The sequence below is a fragment of the Emydura macquarii genome, unplaced genomic scaffold (assembly GCF_026122565.2).
Source record: "Emydura macquarii macquarii isolate MOO-44397 ecotype Brisbane River unplaced genomic scaffold, CSIRO-AGI_Emac_v2 contig_383, whole genome shotgun sequence".
NCBI lineage: Eukaryota > Metazoa > Chordata > Testudines > Chelidae > Emydura > Emydura macquarii.
The window spans coordinates 191,678-207,539 of record NW_027130520.1 but is presented as its reverse complement, the minus strand read 5'-3'; the positions used below and the strand labels follow the sequence as shown (position 1 = coordinate 207,539).

The following is a 15,862-nucleotide window of genomic DNA, read 5'->3' as shown; positions in this document are numbered from 1 at the left end:
AACAGGGTATGTTTTTATGGATAAAAATTTTTGGGTAACCAAAATGTTAGTAAAGGTTTTGTACTCTTCATTCCAAATTAATGTTATTCTTGATGAACATACTGAAGCCTGGCAACATTTTCTTCTATACAGTTAAGACAATTTTGATGTGCTTATTTGGTAGTAAAATAACTTCTGTTCAAAATGCACTGAAGAAAATGTACACCACCACACTGGAAAGATCGCAACATCTTCACCCAACTACGGAATAGACAGAATTAACTTCTTGGTCAGAAAATCTTGACTAATTAGAGGCCAGAGAGGGCTTCTTCCTCCACTATATTTATGAGATGAACCTTTTGTCTACAAAAGATCTCTTTCATTCTCTCCAGCCTCTCTAACATCCATAATATCCTATTCAAGCCCATAAAAAATACAGTAATTAAATCATCATCTTTATCCCATCTGACTAAGTCATCTCCACTCCTTGAATTCCTCAACTTCGAAGATTCATAGATTCTAAGGCCGAAAAGGGCCACTGTGTCCACCTAGTCTGACCTCTTGTTTACTACAGGCCATGTATCTTCACCAAAATAATTCCTAGAGCATATCTTTGCTTTTCTAGAGCACTGGTTTGCCCTTCCCCATCACATCAAATTCAAGCTTCTAGTCCTTCCCACTAAGACTCTGCACAACTCTTCTCCTGTCGCCACACTTCTTCTTGAATTCAGCCCTCTCTAACTCCCACCCTTAGGCCATGTCTACACTGATGGTGGCAAATTTGCCGCCATCAGATAGATTTTTCTGGTTCAATTGAGCAGCAGTGAAGACACGCACAATCGATCGGGAAGTCGATTTAATAAAACCACCTCCCCAAAAAGCATAGCGTTTCGTCGATGGGTATGCATTTCCCATTGGCGCAGCACAGTGGAGATGGTACACTAAACAGAAGTTACGAAGTCGATGGGAGTTACGCAAGCTATGCAAAGTAAGAAACAGTACACTGTTCCAATTTTGTAGTTCAGCATATTTTAAAAGATAAAACACAAAAGCCAAACTGTTCAGAGATAATATTAAGAAGATTTGCTTAGTAGAATCACTAGCTGGAAGACCAGGGTGTGGGAACAAAGTCAGAACCCTTAGTTACAAAGACTTAAGAGACAATAATATTCCATTCCTGAGAATGAGGACAACTTCATATTGCATCCTTTCTGAGAAAGGTATTAAAAAGGTAACCTGACTGTGAGAGAGAGTAATGAGTGCTTCAAGAACAAAAAAAACCCAAAACCTACAGATTTTACTTTTTGGTGTACAACTGTAAACAAAAAGATAGCAGAAGCTTTCCTAGCAGATGAAATTAGTGGTTTGTCACAATTATAACCATAGGAAAATACCTTATCTAATGTCCACAAAGATTGTACATTAATATAATTTGTATGGTATATAGAGTAGGCTACATAATAAGCAAAATTACCTGTGTATTTCTGGAGGAAGACATTTAAGCTTGTTGTTGTTCAGATTGAGAAGTATCAGTTTTTCTAATCCATCTGTTAAGAAATACATCCTTAACAAAATGAATACAAAATGTACTTTTTCTATTCATCTTTACACTCACTCTCACTTCCCTTGGTCCTCTCCTTACACACACAAAATGACCCTCATTTGGCAGATTAACAATCTACACTCCATATTTTTCCCTCTGTGCCTTGTAGAGTGCTTAATAGGAAGGCATTTATAACAGGTGAATATCCTATCAAATTACTTGGTCAGCTAACAGGTAAACTTTAATTTCCCTAAATAAAAATACAGATGTGCAAACTTTAAGTAGGCATAATTTATAATGAAGTGAATGGGAGCTTTGCATGTGGAAGGACTGCAAGATTACTGAGATTTTGTTATGGTTTGTGAATGACAAAAAATATTGCAAACACAAAGTGGGTGAGGTAATATATTTTATTGGACCAACTTCTGTTGGTGAGAAAGCTTTCAGGCTACACAGAGCTCTTCTTTAGGTCTGGGAAAGGTACGCACAGTGTTACAGCTAAATACAAGATCCTTGGAGCACATTCTGTGGTATCTGAGTGCTAAGATAACAGATTTCTTGGTGTGTTTGGGGTGGTTCCTGGATCTATGAAGATAGGTGTGGTGATCCATGGGTCACCTTGAAGGTGGTGTTTCATGGGCCACCCTTAAGAAGAATTTCTGGCAAATGCAGCATTAAACCAATGATGTACCTGAGATACATTGATGATATTTTCATTCTCAGGACAGACGACTTAAAATCCCTCATAGATTTCCACCACAACTTCAACAATCACCACCTGTCCATTAAACTCTCTCTAGAACACTTCCACATTAACATTATGTTGACCTGGACACCACAGTCAACTTCAACAATGGAACCCTACAGACAGTTATATACAAGAAACCCACTGATCAACCTCACACACCTTCATAGATCCAGTAACCACCCCAAACATACCAAGAGAACTGTTATCTACAGCCAGGCACTCAGATACCACAGAATATGCTCCAAGAAGAATGTCTCAGATATACACCTTAACACACTCAAAACCACCTTCACCAAACAAGGACACTCCACCAGAGAAGTAGATCGCATCATGGAATGGTCCACCCAAATTCCCCAAGAGAACCTGCTTCAATATAGAAATAAAATCTCCTCTGATCACACATCTCTAATTGTTACCTACCACCCCAAGCTGGAGCCCATACAGAGTATCATCAAATAACTACAATCTGTACTTGATGGGGACCCCATCCTGAAAGAAATCTTTCCTGAATTCACTCTTCTGGCCTTCAAACAACCCCCAAACTCTCCAAGATCATCATCAGAAGCAAGCGCCTCACAGATCAGGACACACCAACTCAAGGTGCCACCAGACTCTGTCAGAACAAAAGATGCAAAACCTGCAGACATAACTCCACTGCTGTAATGATCAACACTCCACACAACGCACCTTTCAAGATCCAGGAGTCCTACCCATGCCTATCACAACATGTGGTATATCTCATCCAGTGCACTAAATGCTCCAATGCTCCAATAACAACTCTGCGGGTGAAACCAGACAATCATTATGCTCTTGAATTAACTCACGTAGGAAAAGGGAAGGTTACTTACTGTATCTGATGGTTCTTTGAGATGTGTGGTCCCTATCTGGATTCCATCATGGGTACACATGTGCACCATGTGCCAGAACTGTTGAAAGCAATGTCCGTCAACCCATGTGCACGCCTTGCGTCGCCCACATGGTGCGTCCAAGCTCTTATATATCTGCGTGGGTCAACACCCCATCAGTTTCCTCTTACACGCAGGCATCGAGCCCTATGCAGAGGGGATGGGAGTCGGGATTGGAATCCAGATAGGGACCACACATCTCGAAGAACCATCAGTTACAGTAAGTAACCTCCCCTCCTTTGAGTGATGGTCCCTATGTGGATTCCATTGTGGGAGCGTAGCTAGCAATAACCAGTAAGGAAGCAAGGCTAGGGCACCGTAGATGCCAGAGTTTGTAGGACTGCAGAGCCCACTGGTGCATCAGCGGATGGGCGTTAGTCAATGTGTGTATGGAAGTCCAAGTTGCTGCTTTGCAAATATTCTGCCATAGGATGTCAGCAAGGAAGATTGTCATGGTTGCTTGTGTCTTTGGGAGTGTGCTCTGACATGAGGTGGAAGATGAACTTGACAGAGGGAATACCATTCTTTGATGCAGCGAACGATCCAGTGAGAGATACGTTGGGAAGAAAGCACACACCCCTTGCAGCAATCCACTATCGCCACAAAGAGTTTTGGCAAGGTTCTGAAAGGGCAAGTGCTTTGTAGGTAGAAGGCAAGCGCCCACCTGACATCAAGGGAGTGTAGGGGTCTTTCCGTGGTAGAGGAGGGCAGCATAGGATAAAAAACAGGGAGGTGAATAACTTGATTAAGATTAAACTGGGACGCTACCTTAGGGAGAAACTTGGGGTGAAGTCTCAGGGAGACTGTCCCTGTGAAAGATGGTAAAAGGAGGGTCTGCCATCACTGCCGCTAATTTACTAACTCATTGAGCTGAGGTAATAGCCATGAGAAAGATTGTTTTCATAGAGAGGCACAGGAGGGCACAGGAGGACATGGGTTCAAAGAGTGGTTTTATAAGTGTGTATAGGACTAGGTTGATGTCCCAGGCCAGAGTGGGGTCCCTGACAGTTGGGAACAAGTTAAATAGGCCTTTCATAAACCTAGCAATGATTTGGTGATTAAAAATAGAGGACCCATCCACAGGTGGAAGGAAGGCACTTATGGCCGCCAGGTGAAACTTTACAGAGGAATGCGCGAGCCTGAGTTGTCGTAGGGAGAGGAGGTAGTCTAGGACAATTGGAATACTCATGGTTGATAATGAGTGGTGATTGTCTGAAGCCCATTGAGTAAACCATCACTATTTGGCCTGATAACAGGCTCTGGTTGTGGGACAGCCGCTGAGTGAGCGAGCACCCGCTGCACTGGAGAGGAGCAGGTGATGTCTATTTGCAAGCTCCATCCAAACACCAAACTGTGAGGTGGAGTGGTGCTGGGTTGGGGTGCTGGATGCGGCCGCCCTGTTGGGTAAGTAGGTTCAATATGAGGGGGAGAGGTACTGGAGGATGGATCGACAGGTGCAGTAGGTCCGAGTACCAATGCTGCCTGGGCCAGGACAGGGCTGTGAGTATGATCTGTGCACGGTCTTATTTAGGTTTGTTGAGTACTCGAGGAATGAGCGGAAGGGGAGGAAAAGCATAATGGAGGCTCGGTGTTCATGGAATAAGGAAGGCGTTCCCCTGTGACCCATGTCCCAAGGAGAGCAGAAAACAGGAAGTTTGCTGTTTGTTGCCGAGGCAAAGAGGTCACATGTGTGGGTTCCCCACTGTCAGAAAACATCCTGCAGCCTGGGGTCATTGAGTTCCCATTTGTGGGAGCAATGGAAAGAGCGGCTGAGCTCATCCACAAGAATACTGTCTGTTTCAGGGAAGTGTGCCACCTGTAATGTTATATTGTGCCACAGGCACGAGTTCCACAGGCGAATCGCCTCCTGGCAGAAGAACAGGGATCTGGCCCCTCCTTGTTTGTTTACATAGAATATCGTTGACACATTGTCTGTCAAGAGTTGGATGTTTTTTCCCTGGAGTAGGGGAAGGAGGGTGTTGTATGCACATTGAAACGCTCTCATTTCTAGGATGCTGATATTCGTCCTCACCTCTCTGGGAGACCACAGCCCTTGAGCTGTGTGACCCTGTATGTGGGCCCTCCAACCCACAACAGAGGATGATCATGAGGATCATGTCTGTTTTGGGTTGGCGAAAGGCTATGCCCACCAAAACCTTGGAGGGATCCCACCACCACGTCAGGGAGGCTAGCACTCTTGGTGGGAGGGAGACCCATTTGTCCAGGTAGTCCTTGTTTGGGTCGTAAACCAACTGTAACCAATGTTTTAGGCAATGCATGTGGAGTTGGGCATACGGTGTGACCAGTGTAGATGCTGCCATGTGTCCCAGGAAGGAGACACATAGTTGAGCACATATTGGTGGATGGTGCCGCAATTGTGCAATAATGTTTATGAGGGTGGTGTAGTGGGCTTTGGGAAGGAACACCCATGCTACCCGAGAGTTCAGCGTGGCTCCAATAAACACGAAGTTCCTGGTAGTAATAAGTGTGGATTTGTCTTTGTTGATACAAGTACCAACGTTGGCAAACAGATCCTGTAGGGTCTAGATAGTTACTAGCAGGCATTCACGCAATGATGCCACCAGTAACCAGTCATCCAGGTAAGAAAACAGAGAATGGCCTCATCGTCGCATGTAAGCTGCCACGACAGCAAACATCTTGTAAACACCTGGGGCACCGAAGCTATCCGGAAGGGGAAAATGCGAAACTGATAGTGAGATAGCCCGACTTGAAAGCGGAGAAATTTGCAGTGGGCTAGGTGGATGTCTACATGAAAATATGTGTTTTTCATATCGAGAGCCATGAACCAGGCCCTTTGATTGAGGGAAAGGGTGATTTGTGGTATTGTTATCATCAGAAAATGGAATTTGCAGATGAATTTGTTTAGCGTCTGTAAGTCCAGAATGGGTCTGAGAGCTCCCCCTTTCTTTGGAATGAGGGAGAGTAAAACCCACGGTTCCTGTAGCAGGAGGGAACTCATTCTATCGCTCCCTTTTTGAGTAGTGTTAGAGTGTCTTGGTGCATACGCCTTGGTTGCTTGTGGTGGGCGGTGAGGCAGGAATGTGTGAAACTCTATGGAGTAGTCCTGTTATGTGATATCTAGCACCGGTAGTAATCTTGCTCCATTTGTCGTAAAAGTGAGCAAGACGACCCCCAAATTGAACAGGTGGGGCCAAACTTGGTTTGGAGGTGGAGGTGGTTCTCTTGATGAGAATCAAAAGTGTTGTCTCGGGTGTTGGTCTGGGGTAAAGGACATAGGCGTGGTAGCTGAGGATTGGTGAGGACGTTGCGACCTTTGCTGGCAGCATTGTTGCTCCTGCGGTCGTTGAGGATAGGGTTGATATGTTTGATAATTGGGTTTTGGTTGATAGCGAGACCAATAAGCTTGTTGATGTTGGAATCTGGTAGGACCAGGGGTGTAAAGGCCCAGCGATTGGAGAGTGGCCCTGGAGTCCTTCAGGGAATGGAGACTCTCATCAGTCTTGTCACTGAATAATTTCTGATTGTTAAGTGGTATATCTTCCAGTGTCGTTTGGACCTCTTTTGAAAAGCTCAAGGTCTGTAGTCAAGAGTTACGTTGCAGAATAAGTCCCAGTACAAGGGACTGTGCTGCTGTGCCCACTGCATCTACTGCTGCCTGGAGGGCAATTTTGGAGACCAGCTTGCCTTCCTCTATTAGGGCCTTAAATTCTATGCGTTTGTCCTCTGGCAGCAAGCCTGGAACTCTGCTAGTCTAGAGTAAGACGGGAAGTCATATTTTGCCAGTATGGCTTGGTAGCTGACTATACAAAATTGAAGGCCTGCCAAACAGTACGCCTTGTGGCCAACAAGATCTAACTTTTTTGCAGCCCGGTCTGGAGGGGTGGCTCTAGGGTGTTGCTGCCTGGCCCACTGTACTGTAGCTTGAATCACTAGTGAGTTAGGTGGCAGGTGCATAAAAAGGAAGCCTGAGTTCTTGGCCAGTACCAGGTATCTATGTTCAGCCCATTTGGGTGTTGGCGCACAGGAGGCTGGGGTGTGCCAGATGACTTGCGCTGGCTGTAAGATAGCCTTGTGGATCAGTAGTGCTCTATGCTAGTTGGGCCCAACAGTTGGAGGATGTTCAAGAATTCATCCTGTGACTCTGAGACATCTTCCGCTGTAAGTTTTAGAGTTGTTGCCATGCATTGTAGAAACTCCTGGTATTGGGCCTGATAATTTGGTGGGGATGCAGATGGTGGAATGATGGCATTGTCCAGCAATGGTGAAGCTCCCGTAGCGGGTAGTGGATCCATCGGTCTCAATGGATCAAGTGATACCGGCGGTACCATAGCTCCTGTGTATTCCCCAGATACTGATGGTGCAGTGGATACTGACGGGGGAAAAGAGGTTGTCACCCGATCATAATAGGGGTCCCACCCTGCCCAGGGGTCTATCCGAGCTTGCATAAAGGTTCTGAGGATATTTAAACCACTGTTGTTGTAGTGGCATTTGTAGTGATGCATAGCGCCATCTCGGGCTATGTTGTGGGGAGAAATGGTTCTCTGGTTCAGAGGACCAGTCAGATTCCGACGACTCCTGTAGTGGCGGTGCCGTTAGTACATGTGGAACCAATGGAGGTTGCAGAGCTTGTACTGGCTGTGTTGTTGGCCGAGGCTGTGGGACCATGTGCGGTTCTGGGCCTGGCGGTACCGGTGGAACCGCACGATATGTTCACACCGAATGGTGGTACAACAACAGTGGTTCACTGGCCAGAGATGGTGGCCGTATGTTATCCTAAGTTTCCTTGTGGGCAGCGCCTTCCACAGGTCTCAAGAGTTCCACTGTGGGGGTCAGTGGGGATAACCTCCCGGAGTGTGTGGTACCGGGTCCAGTTGACATGTGGATGGTCCATAGTCTATGGGGGCTTCAGAGGTGGACAGGCTAACAACATGCCTCGTTTTTTTGTCAGCTTTAGCTCTTTTAGGCGCCGGAGCCTCTGAATATGTGCACGACTCCTCGCCCGGCTGATTGTGGTTCGGGGAGAGAATGCGTTCCCTCTCAGGGATCCTCTCGGGGGATCTACTCTTGTGTCCATGACTATGTTTCTTCTTATGTGACTTCATTAGTGTCGACAGCTCTGCTGGTACCGATGCAGCCGCTGGTGATGCTGGTATCACCGGTGCAGATAGGCACACTGGCAAGTCCATTGGTACCACTTCTTGGTGCGCACGTGGACGCATAGCTTCCTCCATAAGGAATTTTCTAAGTCTGAATTGTCTCGCTTCTCAAAGATTGAGCACCGTGAAACTATGTGGGATTCCCCCATGCAATATAAGCAGCGTGAATGTTTCTCACTTACTGAGAAGAAATGGGGGGCACGGGGCGCAGCTCTTGAAGCCCTCCGGTTTTGGCATACACCCCACACAAACAGGGTGGGAAACGAACTTGGATATCTATCTAATTCTATCTTCCTTCTTTTTTTTCAGATTAACAATTTACTAACTACTTACTAACGATCTGCTAGCTATCTACAAACAATTTTAACTGCTAACAACGAAAATGTTTACTTGTTATTCAGATCTGAATAGGAGAAGATGATGTTCCAACTCTAGCCATGCGGCAGTAAGAAGAAACCGAGGGGGCGTCGACCCACACAGACATATGACCTCGGACACACCACGTGGGTGACACAAGGCTTTCACTGGGTGACACTGCTTTCAACAGTTCCAGCTCTGGTGCATGGCATGCATGCGTACCCACGATGGAATCCACATAGGGGAGGGGAGGAACTTGAAACCACTGGGCAGGCCTCCCTCCCCCGATGACCACCCCCTGATGTTCTCTGAGATCGCCCACGATCTATTTCCGGCCCCAGGGAAGGGCTGAAAGACCAGGGCCGAAAGGAGGGCAGCTAAGGCTTTGGGCACAAGAATCCTGGCCTAGGGGTTGAAGCCTGACATGGTAGGCAGGCAGACCCGGGTGGCAGCTAGAGAAGTTGCCCTGAGGGAAGAAGACCCCGAAGCCGACCCCGAGCCAAGTCACACCGAACCAGAAGCCAGGGTGGAAGCTGGTCCCTTGGAGCTAGGACAACTAGGACCAGTATGAGAAAACTTCGGCTGAGACCAGGCCGACGATCCAAGATATGTCAACGCCAGAAAGAAAGTGGCCGAGATCGACAGGGTCCCTGTGGAGGGAAGAACTCGGGATCCGGGGCCATACTTTATGATAAAGGGGGACCTGCAATATCGGGCCACGGAGACGAACAGAGAGAGAGTACTGCAGCTTCTGGTGCCCCGGAAGCACCAAAATGCCGTGCTGACTTAGCCCACAGTCACCTCTTTGGAGGACACTTGGGCACAGAAAAGACCCTAGCTCGAATCATGAGGAGGTTCTTTTGGCCAGGTATACATGAGGAAGTTTGGCACTATTGCGCTACCTGCCCCGAGTGCCAGCTACACAGCCCCCAGCCTCGCTTGCGGGCCCCTTTAGTGCTCCTACCCATCATCGAGGTCACATTCGAGCGAATTGCCATGGACCTAGTGGGTCCCTTGGAGAAAACAACCAAGTACCCAGAAGCCGTCCCCTTGCGGAGTACTACTTCTAAAGTGATCGCAACTGAGTTAGTGAAGATTTTCGCCCGGGTGGGGCTACCCAAGGAGATACTAATGGATCAAGGGACCCCGTTTATGTTGAAGCTAATGAAGGACTTGTGCACTCTCCTACAGGTATGAGCCCTACGGACCTCTGTCTACCACCCTCAGACGGATGGCCTAGTGGAGAGGTTCAATAGGACCCTCAAGGCCATGATCAAGAAGTTGGTGAGCCGAGATGGAAAGGACTGGGATACCTTGCTGCCGTACCTTATGTTCGCCATCCGGGAGGTTCCCCAGGCCTCCACGGGGGTTCTCCCCCTTTGAACTATTGAACAGACGCCACCCCCGAGGTATCTTGGACATAGCCAGGGAAATCTGGGAGGAGGAGCCCACCCTGGGAAAGAACGTTATCGATCATGTGCTCCAGATGAGGGACCGGATAGCCCGAGTCACCCCCATTGTGCAGGAACATTTACAGAAATCCCAGGGGGCCCAGCAAGTCCACTATAATCGCCACGCCATTGTTCAACGATTCCAGCCAGGAGACCAGGTGATGATACTGGTACCTACCACCAAGAGTAAGCTGTTGGCCCAGTGGCAGGGTCCCTATGAAGTGGTCAAGCCCGTGGGGGAGACCAACTACCAAATATGACAACCGGGGCGCTGGAAGCAAGAGCAGATCTATCACGTCAACTTATTAAAACCCTGGAAGGCCCGCGAAACCTGTATGACCTCAACCCAGGAGGTAGTAGCCCTTGAATAAGTGAAGCTATCCCGCGACCTGACGCCAAACCAAAGGGCCAAGGCATCGGAGATGGTGGCTCAGAACCAAGATGTCTTCACAACTAGCCCAGACCGAACAACGGAAGTTTTTCACCACATTATCACCAACCCGGGGGCCAGGATTACGATGAGACCCTACCAATTACCTGAGGCCAAGAGAAAGGTGATTAAGGCTAAGGTCAAGAAGATGTTGGAGCTGGGGGTCATAGAAGAATCCCATAGTCAGTGGTGCATCCCAATCGTACTAGTACCGAAGCCAGACGGCACTAAGAGGTTCTGCAATGACTTCCGCCGGCTAAACGAGGTGTCTCAGTTTGATGCATACCCCATTCCCTGCATAGATGAGCTCGTGGTCCGAGAGGGCAAGGCCCGATTCCTGTCTACCCTTGATCTGACCAAGGGATATGGACAAATCCCACTAGCTACAGAGGCAAAGGAAAAGACGGCGTTTTCAACACCAGACGGGTTGTTCCAGAATACGGTCCTCCCCTTTGGATTACATGAGGCCCCAGCCACCTTCCAGCGCCTAATGGACAAGCTGTTACACCCCCATGCCAACTATGCCGCTGCATATCTGGACGACATTGTCATTCATACCCCAGACTGGGAAACACACCTGAGGAAGGTGGAAGGTGTATTGCACACTCTGAGGCGGGCTGGCCTCATCGCAAACCCCGCCAAGTGTGCCATTGGTCTAGATACCTCGGATACATCGTAGGGAGGGGCGTGGTGGGACCCCAACTCAACAAGCTGGAAATGATCCAGAATTGGCCCTGGTTCAACCAAAAGAAGCAGGTCCGAGCATTTTTAGGGGTCATAGGGTACTACCGACGGTTCATCCTCCATTTCGCCTCCAGAGCTAGCCCCGACAGACCTGATCAAGGCCCAGGGCCCAGACATTGTATGATGGACCACGGCAGCAGAGGAAGCCTTCACAGACTTACGGATGGCCCTCTGCAGTAACCCCATACTCGCCCTCAACTTTGCAAGTGAATTTATTCTGCAGACCAACACCTTAGAGGTGAGATTGGGTGCAGTCCTGTCGCAGATGGTGGGAGATGAGGAACACCCCATAATGTACCTCAGCAGGAAGCTCCTCCCGAGGGAGCAGAGATATGCAGTAGTGGAGAGGGAGTGCCTCGCCGTCAAGTGGACGATGAAGGCACTCTGTTACTACCTGCTGGGACACCACTTCACCCTGGTGACTGATCATGCTCCCCTCCAGTGGATGCAGTGGAACAGGGAGAAAAATGCGCGAGTGACCCGGTGGTTATTGTCCCTCCAACTGTTCCGTTTCACCATACAGCACAGGGCAGGATGTCACCACGGGAATGCCGATGGCCTGTCTCGGGTTCACTGCATGACGTCCCAAATTGCCCAACCCGGGTAGCTTGAGCAGGGGGGGAGGATGTGTGACAGGGCCAGACCGGACAGCTATGAAAGGGTGCTGGAAGGCATGTATATTAGCCCCAAGCTCCATAAAGCCCTATTCCCTGGGTAATCCAGCTGGGGCTAATTCAAGGCAATGGGGCCAATTAGGCCACCTGGGGCCTATCAAAGAAACTGCCCCAGCAGTTAAAAGCGTCCATTTCAGGCAGGCCGGGGGAGCTGAAAAGGGAGTTGCCTGCTGGAGCCGAGGAAGCAGAGCACAGCACAGCACAGCAGAGTAGAGCAGAGCTGCCCTGCCCTGCTGCAGTTGTAGAGCTTGGGACTATCGCCCATTGCTGCCACCACACCAAAGACTGAGAGGTTCCAACCAGGGAAGGCAAAACAACCCTTCACACTGGTACCACAGAGCGGGCCACAAGCAGTGAGGCCACGGACAGGCAACCCAGGGAAGGTAGTCCGTCTCAGGGGCTAAGCAGTGTGAGACCACTCCTCGCAGGGTCCCTGGGTCGGAGGCCAGGGTAGAGAGCGGGACCGGGCCCCCCCTGCTTCCCTCCCAGCCGCACCACCGGCATAGCCGGAAAAGCACAGGACCCACAGGGCGGAATAGGCCCACCCCACCACATTGGATATATGAAATAGCTAATGAATTATTAATAATGTTAAGATTTTGTCACGGTTATTTTGAGTAAAAGTCAGGGACAGTCACTGGCTATAAACAAAACAAAACAAAAAGGACCACAACCTGTTTGTGACTTTTACTAAAATTAACAGTAGGGGGCCTGACCACCAGGCAGGACTGAAGCCCAAGCCTGCTGGGGGAAGGAAGGGGAATGGGTGGACAGGACTGACAGCCCGAGCCCTGCTGCCGGGGGGTGTGGGACTCCAACCCCCGCTGCAGCTGCCATGGCTGACAGCTCCAACCCCCAACATAGCTACTGGGGCTGACACAGCTCCAGCAGGGGCTGAAGTCAAAGAAGTCACAGAGGTTAGTTAAAATCAGAGAATCCATGACCTTCGTGACTAAGTCATATCCTTAATTATTATAGTTTAAGAGTACATCTACACTGAAGGCAGCAAAGTCACCGCTGTCAGATCGACCTACCTGGATCGACTGAGCGGTCAGTGAAGATCCACTCAATCGATCTAGAAGTCGACACTGTTAATCCACCCCTCAAGTGGTGTAGCGCTGTGCAGTGCAGACAGAGCAATGAAGACAGCACGCAGAAAGGAAGCACAGCTGTCGACGGGAGTTACGAAGCTACTCTGCATAGCTTGCATGACTGCTGCCGAATTGTCGGGTAAATGTAGACCAAGCCTAAGTCTAAAAACACTGTAATTACTTGTCTGTTTTGATTTGACATTGACTTACCAAATATTGTAGGTGATATTGTAGTAATCTTATTTCCAAATAAGTGAAGCTTTTGCAATGAACTGAGATATTTCAGCTGTTCTGGAACTTCCTCAAAGATATTGTTTCCCAAATTTAGTTCTGTCAACTATAAAGAGATGTTTATAAATGTTCTTACATGTTGTATCCACCTTAGCAAAGAAAGACTGCAAAACACAAGCTGACCACATTTTAAACAGCACATGTGCCAAGGAAATTAAGACCATTAAATTTCCCTTCTATTCTCCTTATATTACAGAAAATTAATGAATATGTTCAAAGTATATATAATAAAACAATCTCATATATCATAAGATAAGCTTTAGGAAAATTCCATTTTACTCTTCTAATCAATTAACATAAAACAACTGAACTGCTAGCAAAATATATAACAAACCAAAATACTAAGAAAAGGGGCTGGATTCTTTTCTCATTTATGCAGTTATAAAAACAGAATAACTCCACTGAAATCAGTAGTTACTAGTGTAACTAAGAGAACAATTTTAATTTGGAATTTCAATAATTTCTGAAGGGATGGGGGTCTAGAAATGAGTGTAGTTTATTTAGTACACATGCATATGCACACACTCAAAACTAACCTTCACACCCCAGAAAAATTTACATAAATTACATAAATAAATCTAAAACCCAGAGGATGCCACAGATAAACCCTAGAACACAACAATGAAGAAACTTTCCAGAATCACACACATTCAATAGCAAAGGCTCTCCTGAGGGGCTCTCCAGATTACATTGTGAGATGATCAGCACTTCCAGTATCCCCTCAGTATAAAGTAAAAATCATTTTAAAAATAATAGAAAAATGTATGCACTTATTTTCTTGCCACAGTTACAGGTTTTGAGTATTTTTAAAGTAAAGTAGTTTGAGTTTTACCAGAATATTAAAAAAAAAAAAAAAAGTTGGTTTAAAGAAATGAATATTAATCCCATGTTGAACCACAATAAAGCCAAATTTCAGAGTGTAGTAAAACGTCCACTACCAAGATTATGATCCATTAAAACAGAATGGTAAAGCTGGCACACCCTAACTACATATATGATAATAAATATATGACTATTTCCCACCATACATACATTGTACTCTGCACCTTCCACTTGATCCAAAAGCTGATTAATTTAATGCTTGTTTAATTTGATCAAACCTCAAGAACCAAATCATTTGTATTATAAATACAGCTGCCACATGTCATCTTGATCAGTTTTGGATACTTTAGACAGGTATTTCTAGGCAATTCAGTCACTAATTAGACATTTGCTATTAACCAGCATGCTCAAAATACTAACTGAAAAGAGGGAGACTAACAAATTTATTTGGGCATAAGCTTTAGTGGGCAGAAACCCACTTCCTCAGATGCATGGTTTTGATACATGATTAAAAAGTGTACCACGTGCTTTTCTAATTGTATGCACTTTACTGTCATTTTGTCAAGATTGATCACTTATTTCAGCTAAAGTTAGAAACAAAGTTTATTAAAATAAGGTGATGAAAATGGTCGTAAGGTTGGCCCCAGAGGTCCTCCTGCACTTGATGTCAGCACACAAGGATCTCTGTGCCACCTGATCTCTGAGACAAACTCTCCTTTCCACGTCTGGGGATGCCACAACTCCCATCCCTACTTTACACCTTGAAGAGCTGAGTCCATTTTGACAATTTCAGTTCTTGTCAAGAAAAGGTGCATGGATGATAAAGCCGGAAGAGGCCACACGCGAGCAACTAGCGTGACCCTCAAAACAAAGTTTTCTATGAGCAGGGAAACAAACCCAGGTCTCCTGCGGGGCAGGCAAGAATTCTGCTAGAGTCACCAATGCTGGGAGTGCCTGAGGGACCCCACAGGGCCAGCAATGTGATGGGGAGACGTGGCTCCTGAGAGAGGAGAAAGGGCAGCGGCACAGGGCACTGGAGGAGGCAGGGCCGTAGTGAGGAGCAGTTAAGAGGCTGCTAAGCGCCGGGGATCGCATGGGGCTCGGCTCGGGGGCAGGAAGCCGGCTTGCCGGGAGCGCTGCGCCGCGTGAGTCCAACGAGCCAGCAGGAGCCGGGCTGACGGACGCAGCTGGGGCCCGGGGCGCGGCTCCGGGCCGGGCGGGGAGGTTGCTTTGCGGAGCCTGGATGGCCGAGGACCGGGCCGGGAGCAGCCAAGGGGAGGCGGGAGCCACCCGCGGGGCCTCACCCGGCTCAGGCCGCCCAGCTCCGCAGGCAGGCAGCGCAGCTCGTTATCGCGCAGGTTGAGGGCCTGCAGCTGCGGGAGGCTCGCCAGGCCCCGGGGGACGCGTGGCAACCGCATCCCGCGGAGCGACACCGAGCGGGTCCCGCTCCCGCCCCGCCGCGCCCGCAGCAGCAGCCGCTCCGCCATGGCGCCCTGTTGCCCGCCGGCGCGGCGACGGCTGCTGCTCGCCCTGCGTGGCCGTTACCCAGCGCGCCGCTCTGCCGCGCGTGCCCCCGCTGGCCGCGGGCGGGCTGACGACGAGCTGAAGGGGGAGGAAGGCGCAGGATCTGCCCGGCGGCCGCACCGCGCGGGTAGAGGCAGGGGAGGGAGCGGGGTGCAGTGTGGGGCA

The 15,862-nt window shown here is 48.3% G+C and overlaps 1 protein-coding gene across 1 annotated transcript in view; it reads right to left on the bottom strand.

The window, feature by feature from the left end:
• Positions 1-15,660, bottom strand: part of LRRC69 (leucine rich repeat containing 69) — a 54,494-nt gene extending 38,834 nt beyond the window's left edge. The window contains exons 1-3 of the mRNA XM_067536341.1: positions 15,478-15,660; positions 13,271-13,397; positions 1,454-1,526 (exon numbers count right to left, since the gene is read on the bottom strand). Of these exons, the coding sequence (XP_067392442.1) occupies positions 1,454-1,526; positions 13,271-13,397; positions 15,478-15,660 (383 nt within the window). The remainder of the gene's footprint in view (positions 1-1,453; positions 1,527-13,270; positions 13,398-15,477) is intronic.
• Positions 15,661-15,862: the final 202 nt, after the last annotated feature.